This window comes from Pyricularia pennisetigena (genome assembly GCF_004337985.1).
Source record: "Pyricularia pennisetigena strain Br36 chromosome 4 map unlocalized Pyricularia_pennisetigena_Br36_Scf_6, whole genome shotgun sequence".
Classification (NCBI taxonomy): Eukaryota; Fungi; Ascomycota; class Sordariomycetes; order Magnaporthales; family Pyriculariaceae; genus Pyricularia; species Pyricularia pennisetigena.
The window spans coordinates 1,858,852-1,877,079 of NW_021940918.1; the positions used below are offsets into that span (position 1 = coordinate 1,858,852).

The window sequence follows — 18,228 nt, forward strand, 5'->3', positions numbered from 1 at the left end:
GCTAACAATGGGAGACGTTCGAAGCACCAAAAGGGGGAAGGAGCGGAAATCGGGGGAAATGGATGGCGAGGGGGAGTGTGGGTGTTAAAGCACGGCGCAGGTGCCAAGGGCGCGGCAAGGTAGCAGAAACATAGGGTGATTTCTGGCAGATCATACCCTGGTAAGTCACCCACAATGCATCCACTGGCGGAACGCAGAGCGACAATTTTAGATGGTGGGCGAGGTGGGTTACAGGGAGTAGTGCGTAAGAGAAAAAAAGTAAACCCCAGCGTCAATCAAGGATAATTTTGAATTGCCGAAAAAACAAAAGATAGTTCAAAGACACGAATGTTTGAAAAATTTTACGGCACAGTAATCAGGGAGTTGGTCAAGAATGAAAGACCGTTGAAATGTGGCAACGGCTGTGGGAAAAAGGAACCTTTCCTGTAACCCCTGAGGAGAGTGGGAGATCTGTGGGTCAGGTATAGACGAGTGGGCGACTCCTTTATCGGCTATCACGCTAATAATTACCCCAGTATATGAATTGGAGTCAGCCTCTAGTTCCATTCCGGGTCTGCTGTACAAAGAATGTTAAGAAGATAACGAATAAATAAAAAGTACAGAAGCAAAATGATGAAAATGGGCTACTCCTGGCGTCAATCGTGACAGGTAAACGGGGCCATCCAGGCACAAGCGTGCGAGTGGTCGAAAATTCGATTGAGCTGCGACAGACAATCGAGTTCCCGAGATTGTTGTTGGGCATTAGAAATCATGGGGGGCTCAATCTAGCATGTCCAGGGGTGTCTGCTCCTGGAAAAGACAAGGAGGTGGTGGCCAGTTCGTCGAGCGATAGATGAACTTTGTCACGTCACCAGGGGAAAAAAAAAAAAAAAAAGAAAAAAAAAGGTGATAAAGCTCATCGAAACGGTTGTGGGCCAAAAAATAAATCTCGGCATGGTGGGCGGCTTGTGGAGACTGTATCTCCGTCCTGATTCGCTGTCGGTATCAGCCGCCGTGAGGTCTGAACCCCTGGGTCGACTTGTTCGGCGGTAGTTGAGGGGCGTAAAAGAATCGGAAAGCCAATCGGCGACGTCTTGTCACGACGAACGACTTTTCAAATTTTAGCTCTACAGTAAGGTAAGCCTAGTCTAAAGCCAAAAAGGGCCCGTGGAAAGAGCCTCTACCCTGCGAATGACAGATAGACCATTAATCATGTCTCACTCGCTTGGTATCATGGCATATACGAGGTGCTATTAGCAAGTGGCGGTCGGTGCCGTCTGCGCGCTCCTTGCCTGTCCAGGCGCAGCCTAGCATCGTGGCACGTGTTGAAATGTCTGTCTCGGCATCAGCTTCTCTGAAATTACAAAGCAGAAAGTCGGTTTCCCAGCTCTAGGTGGATTGATGGTTGATTGATGGATGATCGACCCGTTTGGCAAGGGTAAACAAGTGGGTAATGGTGCGATTTCTCATCCTCGTTGCTTCAAGTTCCCAAACCCCTGGTGTTTGTCTTCCATTTGGATTGGAAAAGCCCATGGCCCGAAAAGGCCAAAGGTGCACAACTGCACAATGCCCTAAGGAAATTGGCATCCGCCATATGTCGCCATGTTCCTCGATTCTCAAGGCACAGTGTCCACTTGTTAACGGGCCTCCTCAGCAGAACACCGGTCAGTGTAGATCTTGGCAAAGACCGCTCTCTTGCAGAATCGAACGACTTTGGGTGGTCCGACCCACAAATAGTGCAAAATAATTCACAACCATTGGCTGCATGTCGCCACCTCGTGTATCAGGACCCCAGAACGAAACGAGCTGTAACAGATCGGAGATATTTGAAGTCGCAGCAAGCCACAGTGTACCATGCTCGTTTGGGCTACATGCACACTGTTGAGCATGCTCTGGTTAGCAGTCAAAACGCAAAAACGATTGAATGTGACGCATGCACTCTATTTCGTGGTATTAGGTACGTTACCTTATCTGATGAACGGGTTTTTATCGGCATCTTCCATTCAGCCCTGCACCCTTACAGACTCAATGAACTAGAGTTGGCATCGACAACCGCGCCAGGGATTGATTGCACATCCTCGCCTGCACTTTCCCATCGCAAGGATCCGTCACATTCTACAATTCATCAACCAGGGACCTCACTAATCACATTCAGTCAGTTGTTATTTCGCCACTGACGCCTGTAAACATCCCAGCGCCGATCGATGCCACTCCAGCCATAAGATACTTACTCTACAAGTCGGCATCCTAGGCCACCAGATTTTTGTCTAAAATGCCCGAGATTTCAATATTAATGATGTATTTTGTCTGCCTTTGATTCGAGTGCCACCTTCTCACATGTCCCGGGCTTTGGCTAGCTTGAATTTCAAACTGCGACTTGATACAGATAACAAACCACATTTTTCTTTCAAGCTCCACTTTAGTCCAGGGAAAGATTCCATGAAGCAAACACCGGGTCGCCCACTTCGGAGGAAATCGCATCGTTTTGTGGGCTGGGAAACAGGTTTGCTTTCGCTTTTCATTCGATGAATGTCGGTCGAGACTGGCCTTGAAGACGACATCGAAACATGTTACGCAACCCCCAGGGCTATGTACCAGCACCGGCCTATCAACAAGTAGTATGTACCATGGTGTGTCTCGCAGCCATGCTGCATTTCATCAAAAACACAATGCCTGTTTCCCACCGTTGACAGGTCGATGAAGCCCTGGATTATGTTGTTCTTTTGGAAATAGGCACCCACCCCAAAATGATCGACTCACATTTGCCCAAATCCGGACGACGAGAACTGATTCAACAAAAAGTGCAGGCAGCCGATCCACTCGGTTTAGTGTTTCTGACTACAACTAAAAGAGAAGAAGCACGGCCCCTGCCATCATCACGACTGGCGAAAACTCATCGGATGTTTGTGTTTGGTCATGAAATTCGACCGTGTCTCTAGGCCGGCCGTGAGTCCGTCTGTACGACAAGACGAAGTCATCCCATCCATTGTTCCCAAAAGAGGAATCAGCTGCGGTTGATTGACGAATCGCATCCGAGTCTTGCCATGTACCTGGGTTGAATTTGATGTGTTCTGAGTAGTTTCGGACCTATTTGTTTCCCGCTTGCCCTTGCCAAGACTCGTTCTGCGTACGCATTAATCTGCGGCTATACTGACCAGTGCTGCGTTTCTCGAACGGGCATTCGGTTCTGGCGCCGTCAACCCAAGACCCATTGCCACGGTCCACTTCGGACCTCCATGACAAAAGTGCCAAGCTTTCATGATCAACGGACAACCGTCCGATCCGATGTCATACGCACATGGTATGAAGTATCCAATTGACTGGTAATGCATTACAATGCAATGCCATATGATGACCAGTCGAACGCTAGTAATATGTACATCTCGGGGTTGGACAAATCAACCCGAATCTATCTGATCACGTCCTTGTCCCAATGGCTTTTTCATAGTCGTCATTGTCCGGATCTAAACAGGTAAGCATTGCTGTCCTCGATTCATGTAACTACGGCTTCGCGAAGCTGGAAGTTAAAAGGCATTACATCATATCCCTGCTGCGATTGTTAATGTATGCTGAATTTATAACACCGCCCAACCTGTGTTACACGTCTTCCGAGGATTATGGTACATGTCTCAGCTTCTTGTGCAGAATACGAAAATTTCGCTAGCTATATGCCATCCAGCTCGGAATTCTGGCTGCTTGGCTTCATTGCACATCTAGATACGAGTCCATCTGGTGTACAAGTCGCGAAGTAGAAGACACTATCCCGGATGAGAGGAAGAATAGTGAAAACACCTTCTTTCTCATAGTGAGCTTTATGGGTGTATAATTCTGATATATAACAAGGTATCAATAGGCATGGTTCTTGCAAAGTAAGAATATGACTGGCTGATGAGAAAACATGATCTTACGTTGGGTAAACCCCGCTTAGCCTTGTAATATGTGTATCTGGGCAGTGTAAAAAAGAACATGAATTCTTACTGAATACCAACTCATGTGTACCTTAGCATAATCAAGTATATGATATCCAATGGAGAAGGAGATCAACTATCATAATGACATAACGTTACTAAGAATATCAACCCGCAAACGCCAAGAGAAAACACACTTTAATCTCCTAAGCAAAAACATTTTCAGTAGCGGTTCTATTGAGATGTGTTCAATAAGTATAACTGCGGGGGGTGTAGGTGAGAATTGAGGATGTGTTAATACGAAAGCAGAGTAGTGTTCCCACACGCTCGTCCTTTCATTACATAAACTCGAAGACATATGCGAATGTAGAGTAACCATAATAATATAAAAACATTGTGAAGATATTGCTCACGTCCTTCTTGCTTATATGACTCCAAACTCAGCTTCCGTATATCAAATGAGCACTAAATATTCCAGTAGAAATTCGAACAAATCATTATATATACATATGAGCATTGACCTCACAAACTACGAATATGGTATAACCCAGTCAGCGGCTGGCTGCGCGGTTAAGGTAAACTCCGGTAAGATCGCCCTCGTCGGCTCGGCAGAATAAATTGTGGAGCAGGTCGCAGCACGTTCTGCCGAAACCGCTCGGTGTGGGGCAAATTATGTCACCGAGCACCAGCAACGCCGAGCTATCGGGGCCGGTTCCCATGGGTCGATTCAAGATGTGAGCAACACCAGCAAACATTGAATTAAACGCGTATATCTAGCTACGGCAATGTCTCGATATCTTACCCGCAGGCTAGCGCAAACGAGCGCCTGTATCAGGCCCTCCCACGGCCGAAGATGCTACTCCTCAGCCAAGGCATCCTTCGATTGGAAAGACCCCCTCAACTCCAAGAGTCTCCTCACAGAGGAGGAGCTTGCCATTTCTGAGACTGCAGAGCGATACTGTCAAGAGAGGCTAGCGCCGCGCGTGCTCGGTACGTTAAGAGTCCGTTTCCTAGACCTGGTACTGTCTTCTGGGTTTCAATTACTGACTCAGCCCTGCGCAAACTACACTAGAGGCCTACCGCAACGAGAATTACGACAAAAAGATTCTCGCAGAGATGGGCGAGCTCGGTTTGCTCGGCGCGACAATATCCGGTCACGGCTGCGCTGGCGTCTCGACCGTCGCTGGGGCACTCATCACGCGAGCGGTCGAACGTGTCGACAGCGGATACCGAAGTGGGATGAGTGTGCAATCGAGCTTGGTTATGGGAGGTATCGACTACTGGGGTAGTACCGAACAGAAAGAACGCTTTCTTCCTCAGATGGCTGCAGGCAAGCTGCTCGGCGCGTTTGGCCTGACAGAGCCCAACCATGGCAGCGACCCGGCATCGATGGAGACGGTTGCGCGCCCGCATCCTACGAAGAAAGGATTCTACAGCCTGAGCGGCAGCAAGACGTGGATCACGAACAGCCCCATTGCGGATGTACTTCTCGTCTGGGCAAAACTGGCAGATGGCGAAGGGCCTTCCAAAATTCGCGGCTTCTTGGTTGAGCGCAAGAACTGCCCTCCAGGAACGTTGGAAACCCCGGCAATCAAAAATAAGACCGGCCTGCGCGCCAGCTTGACAGGCATGATCCATCTCGACAACTGTCCTATCCCGGAAGAAAACATGTTCCCAACGGTGACTGGGCTCAAGGGGCCATTCACTTGTCTCAACTCTGCCCGCTTCGGCATCGCCATGGGTGTCATGGGGGCACTGGAGGATTGCATCGCCGCAACCCGGGAATACGCCCTTGAACGGAAACAATTCGGTAGACCCCTGGCTTCCTTCCAGTTGGTTCAAAAGAAGCTCGCCGACGCGGCAACGGATGCAGCGTACGGTTCTTTGGCCGCAATACAAGTCGGGCGACTGATAGATGAGGGCAAATCGGTGCCTGACATGATCAGCATGGTGAAGCGGGAGAACTGCGACCGGGCGTTGAGAAACGCGAGGACGCTCCAAGAAGTTCTCGGAGGAAACGCTGTTAGCGATGAGTACAGGATAGGAAGGCACGTGGCCAACTTGTTCGTTACACAGACTTATGAAGGCCAGAGCGATATTCACAGTGAGTCTTGGCTTTCTATACCACAAAAAGAAATGCCCCATGTCATAACTCATTGCAACTACTAACACCCGATTCGTGACAGGCCTGATACTCGGACGTGCGGTGACAGGCATCCAAGCCTTTGTATAACCGAGGACATCGTTAAAACGGGCAAACAAAATATACATACATACTTGCATACATATCACTTTTACTGAATTGGGTGGTAGATGGTGACGCATCGCTTGCGAGCTTTGTTTATCAGCGAGGTGTGGGTTCTGGTCTTCCGTTGGGAGCAAAGCCACAGGCGCAGCCATACTCCCGTAAATTCGCCCCTTCATTGTATTGTAAGCGCATAAGAAAACAACATATTGCTTACCATATCATGACGACTCTAAATTTTCACTTTTTTCGGGGATTGCCGAGCTCTGCGCCTTATTGAGAAGGCATAAATGTTCACCCAGTGTCGGGGTAATGATGACAAAAGGTTTACTAGAAGTATACAAAGCTGTATCGCCCAGTCGAGGCGACGAGTGGCGCAGCCTCCACAGCTTTGGTTGCACGTCCGCCCGTTCGTGGCTGGATGGCGACACCGTCAACTCAGCTGAAAGATGCTTCGTGATGATAAACAATAGACAGCTGGTATAATTGATAGAACTTACTTTTCCGAGATCGAATAGTTTTCAAGAAGGAGAAGTGAAANNAAAAAAAAAAAAAAAAAAAAAAAAAGCGATTTAACGCCAGATCGAATGTTTGTTACTGAATCAAAGAAGGGGATTGCGGGCCATGATAACCAACACTAATATTAGGTGCTAAAGATCGGGTTGAAGAACAGGATGATTCTGATGGGCGTGAAAATGGGGCCAACTCGCTATGAGGCGGCACTCTTATTGGCTTGGATCGCTGATGTTAGGCGCGGACACACTCTGGAAGGCAAATGAATCGGCTCAGCCTGCACCCACGAGGCACCGTGTCGCCCAAGGCGTCAACTGCCACTGCCTGACTTCATCGCTGGAGACAACATCCCTTCCCCACTCTGCGCATGACTGCCTGCCCGCCTTTGTGTCTGTCCATCCATCCCGCTTTCCCTCCGACTCAACCCACCCACTACGTTCTTCTTCTCCATTTTTGCAACGACTTTTGAACCAAGACCATCTCTCAAATCTGCACCAACGACGAGACTTCAATCACGATAGTACGTACCTCCAAACCATAAACCACTTGCTATTTGCCACTTGAATTCTCTTTCTCAGCTTTCGCTGCTGCTGAATCAGACTCGGTCGCAAATTCACACTCCTTCTCTTTGCTTCCACAAAGTGCTTCGTGAGGCTGACCAAAACGGCGATTCCGATAAATACAGCCCACGACATCTAATTTTTCTTCTTCCCGACAACCTACTTAGTTTTTTGTCCGCAAACACCATACACATTCACAATGGCTTTGAAGCGCATTAACAAGGAGCTCGCTGATCTCGGCCGGTACGTAGCCAATAAATCCATCGCTCGTGTGCCGTTGCGCTGTATCGGAGAGGCCACACGACCAGTGGGTTACCGATACAGAAGACTACTACCAGCCAGCACAGGCACCACGACACCGATGCTGAATACATTCAGAACAATTTGCTAACTTTTGCACTCAAGTGATCCTCCCTCATCATGCTCAGCCGGACCTTCTGGCGAGGATTTGGTACGCGCGCCCGACTTTTTTTTTCTCTTCTTCTCCTGACCCCTCATTCCTTCGGCTCAAGCACGACATTACGCTGCCGACGAGGCCCGAAACCTCCGGGTGTCATGCCGTCTCGCTCTTGAATCGATGAGAATCAAATCTCTGACTTGTGTCTTTCTTTGTTGAACAGTTCCACTGGCAAGCAACTATCATGGGTCCTGTAAGTTTACCCCGCGCTAGCTGACTGAGTCGCTTTTTGTCATTTACTTCTGGCAACTTCCGCGTCATGAACATAGTGGATGGCACGCTCGCGAGATAGTGCATCGTTCATTTTGAAATGATCACTCACCTTTGTTATCTGTGCTGACTTTTGACATTAAGAGCGACTCTCCGTACGCTGGCGGCGTGTTCTTCTTGGCGATCCACTTCCCTACCGACTACCCCTTCAAGCCTCCGAAGGTCAACTTTACCACCCGCATCTACCACCCGAATATCAACAGCAACGGCAGCATCTGCCTCGACATTCTGCGAGACCAATGGAGCCCAGCTCTGACTATTTCTAAAGGTGGGTCACGTCGGCTGCAATCAATCAGTAGCAGAAGGATCGCGACCAGGCAGTCAAAGTAAGCTGCTATGTCAATTTTCTTGCTAACCCGTCCTCGACTTGGCAGTTCTTCTCTCTATCTGCTCTATGCTTACCGATCCCAACCCCGACGACCCGCTCGTTCCCGAGATTGCCCACGTCTACAAGACGGCGCGGGCCCAGTACGAGAGCACGGCACGGGAGTGGACTCGTAAGTACGCGATCTAGGTATCGGTATGAGGGGTGACGGAGGTGAAGAGGGAAACACGAGGTGCTCGGATACAATTGGTGCGGTGTACGGAGGATGATAGAAACAAGGAAGAATGCATAACGCTCTACACCAATTATTTTCCATACTTTCTCGGGATGCCAAGACGTCTGGCTTTGTGCAGTCCTCAACACCGTTTCACTTTCCTCCATATTCTCGCCCGGCTCGGGGTTTTCTCTGATTTGGTCGCAGCGTTTGATTTCTGCTTTTGTCATGTTTACTTATCGCTTTGATTCTTTGATTTACTGGCGTCAACTGATCTTTCCACCTGGTCTTTGTCATGGGTAATCCGATTACAATACCTAACAAGACATGAGGTGGACACGAAGAATCTCCAAGCATGTATACCACGTGCCGAGGCTTTGTTTGCGGGCTTCTGGGTTCTATTTTTCATATGGAAGTAGAGGCGCGGCTTTTCTTTGCGCCTGGACTCAGTGATTTTACTTCGGCCTGTGGCAATTTGGAGACCGCTGGAGCAATCAGTGGCGAGACAGTGGTCAGCGTAAAAGCAACCTACATGGTTTGTAGAAGTGCCGAGCTATGGTATGGAGGGTATAGGCTCCTGACACACCGTGACACGTGTAGGATGATCCATGTCGCATTACTAAAGTTTACGGGTAAAAGATACTTTTTTCTGCCCCTCCAACGATAGTGTCAAATTCTGTGAGCTTTCCAGATGAATAAGGGCGTAGATGGGGAAGCTTCGTCACCCGCATTTGGAGAGTGGTCGATGACGACTAGTGACAGGCCTGGCATCTTATGGTTGGAATAGCCAACATCTGTCGGAGCGCTGGGGGCTTGATGGTCGGTTTTGTGTTTAGTGGAAGCTGCTCAGCTCTAAGACTAGAAGCCTAGAACCCAGTTGCCTGGCAAGGGTGTATGGACTTTTGGGGCTTCACTCCTGAGCTAGGTACGGGGCGAAGGGAGAAATGGGGGAATATACCACAGTCATGTGACAGAAATCACGTGAGAGGTATATACATCCAGTCTAAGCGCCCAGAAGGATTCTATTCCTGGAAGACTAATAAAAAGGGGTGGCTATCCCATCCAAGTACAACAACATAGGCTCATGCCAAGCGAGGATGCCTCGTAGGCTTCCTTGTCGAGTTGCTCCTATTGAAGCATCCTTACCCAAACACTCATGTGCTTGCATTTACTAATATAATAGTAATCAGATGTCGCAAGGACGTGCACGACTGGATTTGCGATCCACCCAAGCGGGTAGGCGTTTTCTTCCTGGATCAAATAGATATGCATTCGTCCTGGCGGTCAACTTAAGCAGGGTCTTGAAATGCTGATGAGAGATTAAAAGATAAAAATAGCGGTGATTAGTGGTGGGGACTCCAGGAACTACCGTAGGTAAGCAAGACCCAGCCCGTGAGCCTAAAAGACAAAGTTTCTAAGTCGGGCGCTTTGACCTAAGCGAAATTTTTTTTTTTAAAAAAAAAAGAAAAAAAAAAATGAATTAGAGAAATAAAAGATATTGCAATGTCTGGCATTCTACTGAGCTGGTTATTACTCATGCGCCTGTATAATCCCTCAACAGCGGTTGTAGCATGGTTATAATAGCCCGAAACACTGCGGGCGTCAGTCGCGTCAGGCTGCCGACGTCTTTTGGGCATTAATTGCAAACCTGCGTGGAGATGGCGAGCTGTCAAACGAGTAGCCCCTCAAAAAGCCATCTCTCATGAAGTTTCCTATAAGAGAAGCAGGAGAGGGTCGGGCAGCTTTTGTAAAAGACTAGTCAAATACCCAACAGGCAATGACGTGTACGTGGCGCTGCTTTACACAGGTAATTTAAAGGGGAATGCATGGGCAACAAGTTGCCCTTCGCGCGTCGGGTATCGCCCAGACAAAGATGAAGAAACCCAACAAAAACACACACAAGAAAAAATTAAATTTGAGACATTAGGCCAAAGTATAGATTGTCAATCTCTCGTAACTTGCATGCGGGATTTCTTGTCGTAGGATTACCTGCGTGCCGGGAAATGGGCGTAGGCAGCCGAAGCAACGACTTTGATGGATTTGCGTCCGAACAACTTCTCCCGTAGGACACACGACAAGCCTCAGTGAACTTGCTGTAAAGCAAAATACGAGAAAGAAATGGCAAATATCAAACGAAAAGACTACCAAGAACGGAACTTGAGATCAGCTTGTCAAATTAAAACATTTTTGCGTCGGTTGTGCGGTTAATTAGAGGAGAGGCATCGCGACGCGGATAGCTTCATTCGCGCGATCGTGCCATCGAAAGTCGGCAACAGGTACTTGGACCACGAACGCGTCTCAGACACGCCAGAATAAACCAAACCGAACAAAACAAATACAGACGGCAAGATTGCAATTGGGGCTTTCGAACGATCTGGCTCAAACACCATCGAGCATGGGTGTGGGATGAGCAATAGCGGATATAGGTGCAGGTATCGTTTTTATCAAGTTGCAAAATCAATAGACAAAACCACAAAAAAGTCGGCGACGACTCCAGAACTCGACCGAGACACACGGCGCGATCCGAATGCATTTCCGGAACGCTAAAAAGGCGTTCGGTTGTATATTAAAATGTGTCAATCGAAACCAGTGGATCACTCTCAAAATTCAAGCATCCCAGTCAGATAGTAGGTTTGGTTCGGGGGTCGAGCGAAGAAACGAGAGAAGGCGAGGACAGAGAAAAGAGGGCAAACTGATGGGGGGCGCTGATTTTCGAGATCAGAGTGCGCGTCAAGTCTGCGAGTGCTGGCCACTCTCTGGATCTTTTGATCAGAGGTACAAAGTGGATAGCATGTTGTTGAGATTGGCCAATCAGAAAATTCGGCGACCATGGCGGGAAGGGGTATTTTCCAGCAGCTGATCCCGTCACTGTCTCCGAAACGGGTTTAGCGGGTAACCTTTATGTGTGAACCGTCTCCCTGCCCAGAGAAGAAAGGGAAAAGACTGGGGTCACTGCCCATCAGAGTTGCACACCGTTTCCCCCTCCATCCGTCCAACTGAGTTGAGAAAGGGCGGGCGCGGCGCGACGCAACCGTGGAGAGAAAAACTGGGTGAATTGAATTTCTGCGGCGGCGAAAGATATTCGGTGCGACTTGAATTTGCAGGTTTGAATCTCAGTGGCAAAACTCGATATGACACTGTAGGCTCCAGAGAACAAGCTCCATGTTGTGCGTGTAAGACTACCACTATTATAAGCTATGCGGCCGACTCGAGAAATGCAGAAAGCAAAGCAAAAGGGGACAGGAACGCGTGAGTTCAACGGCACAATCTGCATGATTGAAGGACGCATGGCAAGTATGTTAAGAGCAATATCCTTGCAACCGGTGATCTCAAAGGAAAACAAGAAAAAAAAAAAAAAAAAAAAACACCTGTCTACAATAGGTCGCTATTTGCTCTCCAAAGTCAAATCTAAGTACGTGTTGCGGGCAGCGACAAAGCAGCGGTGGGTGTCTCAACGGCTGGAATAAGAGTCGATAACAAACACGTTCGGATCGCATGTACAGCTAGAATCAAAGACAGCTGTCGATTACTTCAATGTCCAAGCTACTGCAAAGGTTAACAGAACTCCTAGGAAATAAACGTAAAGATGGCAGAGACCGAATCGAGGAAGGATGTGGTAGCAGTAAGTACCCTGACGGAAGAGTATCCGGGGAAGGGGAAGGATGCAAGGGACTGGGTCCTGTCTTCGATTCGTTGCAGAGAGCATGAAAAATAAAATGAGATAAAATCAAGAAAGAGGGAAGATAAAAAAAATAAAATAAAAAGACAGATTAAAAATATGGTAAAGTGGGCGTGTGCAAAAGTGCGTGCGCTTGGGTGTGACCTTTTTTTTTTGGCTTTTTGGTGTGGGATGGGAAGAAGTCGAGTCTGGCGTGTGTGAGAGAGAGCCCGGTCCGGGGCTGGGGGGAATTTCCAGTTGCGCCCGCTGCTGATTCTGCTGATTGTGCCGCGACCCCCGCGCCATATATAAACACGGGTGCCCACCTGCCCAACGCGCCCCGACCAAACTGCCTCGCCCTTCTTCCGACTTTTTCTTTCCCACAACCATCGACGCGTTGAACAATTTCCAATCAAAGTTCCAATTCGCAATCCAAAGCATTTTGTATTAGGATTTTAGCCATCTCCTCTTTATTACCTTTTCAAACAACCCCAATCTCCCAAAATCAACCGTCGAAATGCCTCCCAAGAAGGAAACCAAGGCCGAGGGTGCTGCCCCCAAGACCTCTTCGCACCCTACCTACCAGGTTTGTCTCTCCGGTCTCCAACTTTGAATATCCTCAATACAATTCATTGAATGCTAACATGCTACAGGCCATGATCACTGATGCCATCATCAACGTAATTACTCCTGCTTCCTAAATTCTGGCGTGTCACAGCGCGTCGGGAGACTCGAGGACTTGTCTTCTTTTGACCACGCAACCAAATATTTGGTCGTGCTTGATCATGAGGCCGCCCTTGAACCTATGCCATGACACTAGATTAAGTTGCTGACTCTTCACCTTGCCACTCTTCAGCTCAAGGACCGCAACGGTAGCAGGTAATTTTCCCCCTCACGTTCCAGTTTCTATTTTGCAACCTCACATGCATCGCCTCCCATACTAACTTGACTCATCAGCCGCCCGCAACTCAAGAAGTATGTCAAGGCCAACAACAAGCTCGGCGAGGTAACGGACAGCATGTTCGACTCGCTCTTCAACCGTGCCCTCAAGGCCGGTGTCGACAAGGGAGTCTTTGAGCAGCCCAAGGGTAAGTCATGTGACATCTGTAATTTCAATCGTAAATCTCTAACCAAAAGTACAGGGCCGTCTGGAGGTACCAAGCTGGCCAAGAAGGCTGCGCCCAAGAAGGAGGCTGCTCCTAAGAAGGTGGCCAAGAAGGATGATGCCAAAGCCGCGCCAAAGAAGGCTGCCCCGAAGAAGGCGGCAGCTCCCAAGGAGAAGAAGGAGAAGGACTCCGCTGAGAAGCCTGCTGCCCCCAAGAAGGCGGCCCCCAAGAAGCCTGCTGCGGCCAAGAAGGACGCGGCTCCCAAGGAGAAGAAGGAGCCCAAGGAGAAGAAGCCCGCTGCCGACAAGGCACTCAGCAAGACCAAGACTGGACGTGTTTCCAAGACTGCCGCACCAGCCAAGCCTGCGGCAGTCAAGAAGGCCGCACCGAAGAAGGCAGCAGCAGCTCCGAAGAAGGCTACGCCAAAGAAGACCGAAAAGACCGAGGCGACTGCCGCATAACGGACCATTACGACCCAACCTGGGACCTTTTTGTTACTTGATGTTTCTTCTTTGTTTATCTTTTCACTTGGGCGTTTAGAGCGTTTCTCATCATGGGTAAATTTTTGGGTGGTGCGATGGACAGCTATCTGGGGTTCTGCGCTTGGGTTTTTTTCGTTTCTGTCTTGTGTTTTCTGTGTTCACCGCAGGGCTGTGATGGTTTGGGCCCTTTTTTCATGTCTCTTGTCATGACGCGTGCGGGCGGCGGGCCTTGAGCGTATGAGTCGTGTGTCTTGATACCATTTGGTGCGCACGCACGGGGTCCTCTTGCGATTTCTTGGGGGCGGCTGTGTGGGAGGGTTTTCAAAGTTGGGGTGCGCGTATAATTATACCACAAATGAATGCATGGTGAATATTTCAGATTATTATCTTTTGCCAGTCGGAACTTGTCGATCCTTGCGCTTTGCGTGCTCTTTAACAGTTTGAGATTTGTTTACATTCTTGGATTCTGTGCCATGCCCAGACGCATGCTTGGAAATATGGCTTGCTTGGTTTGGTCAGGGGGTGTCACGTGGGAATAAAGCTACCTTTTGTGCCCGTGCTTTACTTACTACTTTCTTCTGTCCCTGCGCCCAACTGACTGATTGCCCGTTCGATCAAGTCACGCGCTCTCACCTCAGTAATCACGGGTACTAATGTGTATGGTGCCTTGGGCTAAAGTAATGTACGTCACGGGCGCTTAGGTTCGTCCAACCCTGGCAGACCTGATTTGGTTGGGAATGGGATATCTGCCTTGCAGACGATGGAGGGAAAGACCCAAAGCGCTTTTTTTTGTTTTAAAAAAAAAAACCCCTCGACAAAGAAAAGGTTTCTACGGCAAGGGTTTCCCTGCCCCATCAAAGAAAGAAGCTTATGTGCAAAATGGGCCTTGCACGGTTAAAGCGGTACTGTTTTGCCAAGATGTACGCTTTTGCCCCCATGAAACGTACGAACAGGCCCCGAGTCGTCTTTTGTCTTTTTGGTCTTTGCGCTGGCTGTCAATCCGAGACGAGCGATTACGGATGACAAGGTTGATTTGAGGTTTTGCCAAAAAGAAAGCCTTGGTTACATGCGTATTTCTATCTTGTCTTACTCAACTTGCAGTAGGATCGCGCCTCGGGATGGTTGCTGCCGGGTAGGTAGGGGATTGGTTGTTGATTGTATTCGACGGCTCGTAGCTTTGTGCTCGCTGTCTAGGTTCTCCTGTAGTAAAGTAGGTACCTTAGGTAGGCAATGACCGCTGCTACCCCTCATTTAGCCTTGGCGCTAGAGCTCGTCCTGTCAAGAAAGCTATGACGATTCAAGAAGATCCAAGTTGACGGATCAAACAGCCACCACGCTCGTTGAGGCACAGAGACACGCAGCGAACCTGCTTCTGCCGTTATGTACAGTACCTTGGCTAGCCCAAGTTCAGTCTAGATACTGTACCGTGCGGGCGACTGTTGTTTCGTCCCGTGCATTTGATGCATCTTGAGAAAAGAGAAAGGCCCAGACAAGGTTGGCTACATCCCGGCCAAGGCAACAACACAAGAACGGCAGAGAACGGCAGCGAACCAAGAAGCCCGTTGAGTTGATTGACAGCAGCGGTATTGTTTGTACACATACAACACAGCGCAGCACAGTATAGTACTATTTGTGTCTGGTTCTCCCGGTTGATCCGATCCGATTGAATGTCTGGCTGTGCCCGCCTCAACCACCCCGCGCCTCCATCTTCTGCGCCCAGTCACAGTCACATTAGATCGATCAAGTCAATTGGTTAGGTGCCCCTACAAACTCCCCCGTCACCCACTTCAATTAGTAGCAGAAAGCTTGGTCATTCGACGGTGACAGTGTTGGCGCAAGCTGCCAACAGGGGAAAAATTCCCTTGCAGCCCTGACTGATCTGCATTGATTGTGCCTTATTCCGTTGTGTTTTTCATTTTATTTAATTTTTTGTTTTTTTTTTTTTTGTTTTTTAGATCGACCTTTTTGGTTCATTATCACTGCGCGTACTTTCCCAGGAAGACCGCCGATTCCTGGGGGGGTGAGATGGGTGTCGCATCGCGGATCTTCAAACACTAAGTGGTCTAGACCTAGAATTAGCCACCAATTCAACCAGGCAAATCAACAGCTCCGCCCGTGACGACATCTAACAAAGAGAGGAAAACCAACCCCTGGCTACCCCTCTGTTGCCGAACCACGAGGGGACTGTCGGCATCTACGACGCCGTGATGGCTACCGACCACAACGCGGCTGTCGCCGTTTCCTCCTCAAACCCGTTCCGCCGAAGAGGACACTCCTCAACCGCTTCTGTCCATTCCCCGCCGCCAATCTCGGTTCCTGACGGTCTCTTTGCAGGATTTGACACCGTCTCGGCACCAGGTGCTTCAAGCAACCACGGAAACTACGGCAGCGACATCTTTAAACAGCAGCTGCAATCCCTACCCAAATCTGCCGAGGCACCACCGTCCACTACATTCCAGAGACCAAAGCCTGTGAAAAAGGTCCGTGTGCAGTCGCCCCCGCCATCGTCTCCCGAGTCCGTCAATGCCGAATTCGAGGCTCGTTTTCCAGCACACGGTCCGCCGCACATAGCATATGAGGTCCCAGGTAGCGATGAGAGCAGCGACGACGAGCAGCCACTCCGGGGTGGCCACAATTACAACCCAAACGACGGGGCTTGGAACCAAAACCAGGCACCAGGCCCAGCGAGGCCACCGGCCAACCCTTTTTCAAAAACACTAAGTGACTTGGAAAACACGTCTGCGGATGGCAAAGGAGCAACTGCAACCACGGGCGCAAAGGGTTCTATGGATGTGGATGCGTTTAGGAGACTGCTGATGACAGGTCAGCCTGGTGCACCGCACGCCCCAGCAGGTCAGCAAGCGCAGCTTCAGCCCCCGCATCATCAAGGGGACGCCGCAAGCAATACGGATGCCTCGTCTATATCTCGACACTCCATATTCGACGCCTCGAACCTCCCTCCGGAGACTCCTCGTACGTCACACGAGATTTCGGATGAAGACGAGGATGAGGAACACGGCCTGCTACCCACGCAGCGGTCTCAGCGCAAGACGCTTCGCAAGAAGCCACCTCCACCGGCATCGAGGCACGGGAAGCCATTCAGTCTTGATATTTTGGGTCAGGACTTTGCGGAAGATCCTGGCCTCTCACCAAGCCTCAGATCTTCATCGGCCAGTTCAGATCTCAACAAGCCATTACCGCCAGCACCGAGGCTCCCCGGTGGAGACGCCAATGAGAGCGTCTTCGACCGCGAGGCTGCAGGGAAGATACCAGAAGTCGATGTAGACCCGGATGCTCCCGATGACGAGATTCCGCCTCCAAGACCACCAACCCCGCCTAATGCTTCACACTCCACTGCGTCGCTACCTCTACCCAAGAAACCCGCAGCGCCGCCGCCGCGTAGGCCTGGACACGGTAGGAGTGACAGCAGAGCTACCGTGACATCACTGGCTTCTCCGGTATCGGCCATACAAAATTCAAGAGAAGACCATGAGGACGGGGACAGCGTGCGCCGTCCGTCCTCAGAGTCTGTACGCTCCAGATCCTCAAGCATCCGCGCTCCTGCCCCGGCTCCGCCCCCGCCGAGACGGTCCGCTGCGACTAGTAATCCACCGCGACCAAACAATGGCCTTACATCCCCTGGGGTCTCGAGGACGCCTACAAGCCCATGTTCGGGGTACACATGGCCGGGTGATTCTCCCACGCCCCGTGTAAGCAGCGGGGGAGCGCCACCACCCCCACCGGCGAGGAAGAACTCGGTGAGGAGCGGCAGGCCCGCAAGCATCCGAAGCGTCGACTCGACATCGCGCCGAATCGACAGCAACGGGTCCTTGACACCGACTTCATCGGCGTCTGCGCCGCCGCCGCCGCCGCCTCCTCCCCGACCGCGGGCAAGGGGCGGAAGTAGGACCAGCACAGACGGGGTTCCGGACGGCACGGTGCCCAGGGTGCATGAGGCTGTGCCGGAGGAGGTTCACATCGATGATCCCGGGGCCGGCAAGGACATACTGGCAGACCTAGACGCTCTACAGAGGGAGGTTGACGCGTTGAGAGGTCTAAGGTAAGCGTGTTACGGGATGTCACCACTTCTGGGCTGCTGGGGTCCCTATCAAAAATCACGGGAACGTGGTCAGGTCAAAATAGACCCGTTGGAATCTCAACGCAGGTGGCGGTGGCAAGTATCGCAAGGATGCTTGGACAGATGCACTGTTGCATCTTATGACGCTATTAGCTAAGCGTTTCTTGGCCATTTTCGTTTTTCTTCTTTTCTTGTTCTACGGAGGGTACGCTAGCTTTGCAATCAGCCGCTTAGTGTCTAGAGGCTAGACGGATGTTGGCTCGGTTGTGGTATGCTTCTCGCTTTCTGCTTCTTTTTTTTTTCTTCTGCTGTGCAGTTAGTTTAAATGACTGGTTTTGGGCTGGTGTTTTGGAGGGACTAATGTAGGCCATTTTTTATTCTATTTTATCAGCAACTAAACGGATCTCGATCTCGCAGCCTCCCTTTATGCACA

The 18,228-nt window shown here is 50.0% G+C and overlaps 6 protein-coding genes across 6 annotated transcripts; 5 read left to right on the forward strand and 1 right to left on the reverse strand.

The window, feature by feature from the left end:
* Positions 1-174: 174 nt before the first annotated feature.
* PpBr36_06158 (uncharacterized protein) lies at positions 175-429 on the forward strand (the record flags this gene model as incomplete). The annotated part of the gene is made up of 2 exons (XM_029893305.1): positions 175-250; positions 353-429. The coding sequence occupies 2 exons, from the start codon at positions 175-177 to the stop codon at positions 427-429; spliced, it is 153 nt and encodes a 50-aa protein (XP_029746357.1).
* Positions 430-1,459: 1,030 nt separating this feature from the next.
* PpBr36_06159 (uncharacterized protein) lies at positions 1,460-1,672 on the reverse strand (the record flags this gene model as incomplete). The annotated part of the gene is made up of 1 exon (XM_029893306.1): positions 1,460-1,672. A coding segment is annotated over one exon (213 nt), but the record flags the coding sequence as incomplete, so codon positions are not given.
* A 3,000-nt stretch (positions 1,673-4,672) lies between these two features.
* PpBr36_06160 (uncharacterized protein) lies at positions 4,673-6,120 on the forward strand (the record flags this gene model as incomplete). The annotated part of the gene is made up of 3 exons (XM_029893307.1): positions 4,673-4,877; positions 4,960-5,991; positions 6,074-6,120. 3 exons carry the CDS (start codon positions 4,673-4,675, stop codon positions 6,118-6,120), a joined length of 1,284 nt encoding a protein of 427 aa, XP_029745676.1.
* A 1,284-nt stretch (positions 6,121-7,404) lies between these two features.
* PpBr36_06161 (uncharacterized protein) lies at positions 7,405-8,446 on the forward strand (the record flags this gene model as incomplete). The annotated part of the gene is made up of 5 exons (XM_029893308.1): positions 7,405-7,448; positions 7,611-7,656; positions 7,826-7,855; positions 8,017-8,200; positions 8,307-8,446. 5 exons carry the CDS (start codon positions 7,405-7,407, stop codon positions 8,444-8,446), a joined length of 444 nt encoding a protein of 147 aa, XP_029745652.1.
* Positions 8,447-12,646: 4,200 nt separating this feature from the next.
* PpBr36_06162 (uncharacterized protein) lies at positions 12,647-13,696 on the forward strand (the record flags this gene model as incomplete). Its single annotated transcript, XM_029893309.1, has 5 exons — positions 12,647-12,715; positions 12,783-12,809; positions 12,986-13,008; positions 13,087-13,217; positions 13,272-13,696. 5 exons carry the CDS (start codon positions 12,647-12,649, stop codon positions 13,694-13,696), a joined length of 675 nt encoding a protein of 224 aa, XP_029745736.1.
* Positions 13,697-15,924: 2,228 nt separating this feature from the next.
* On the forward strand, positions 15,925-17,781 carry PpBr36_06163 (uncharacterized protein; the record flags this gene model as incomplete). Its single annotated transcript, XM_029893310.1, has 1 exon — positions 15,925-17,781. The coding sequence occupies one exon, from the start codon at positions 15,925-15,927 to the stop codon at positions 17,779-17,781; it is 1,857 nt and encodes a 618-aa protein (XP_029745674.1).
* Positions 17,782-18,228: the final 447 nt, after the last annotated feature.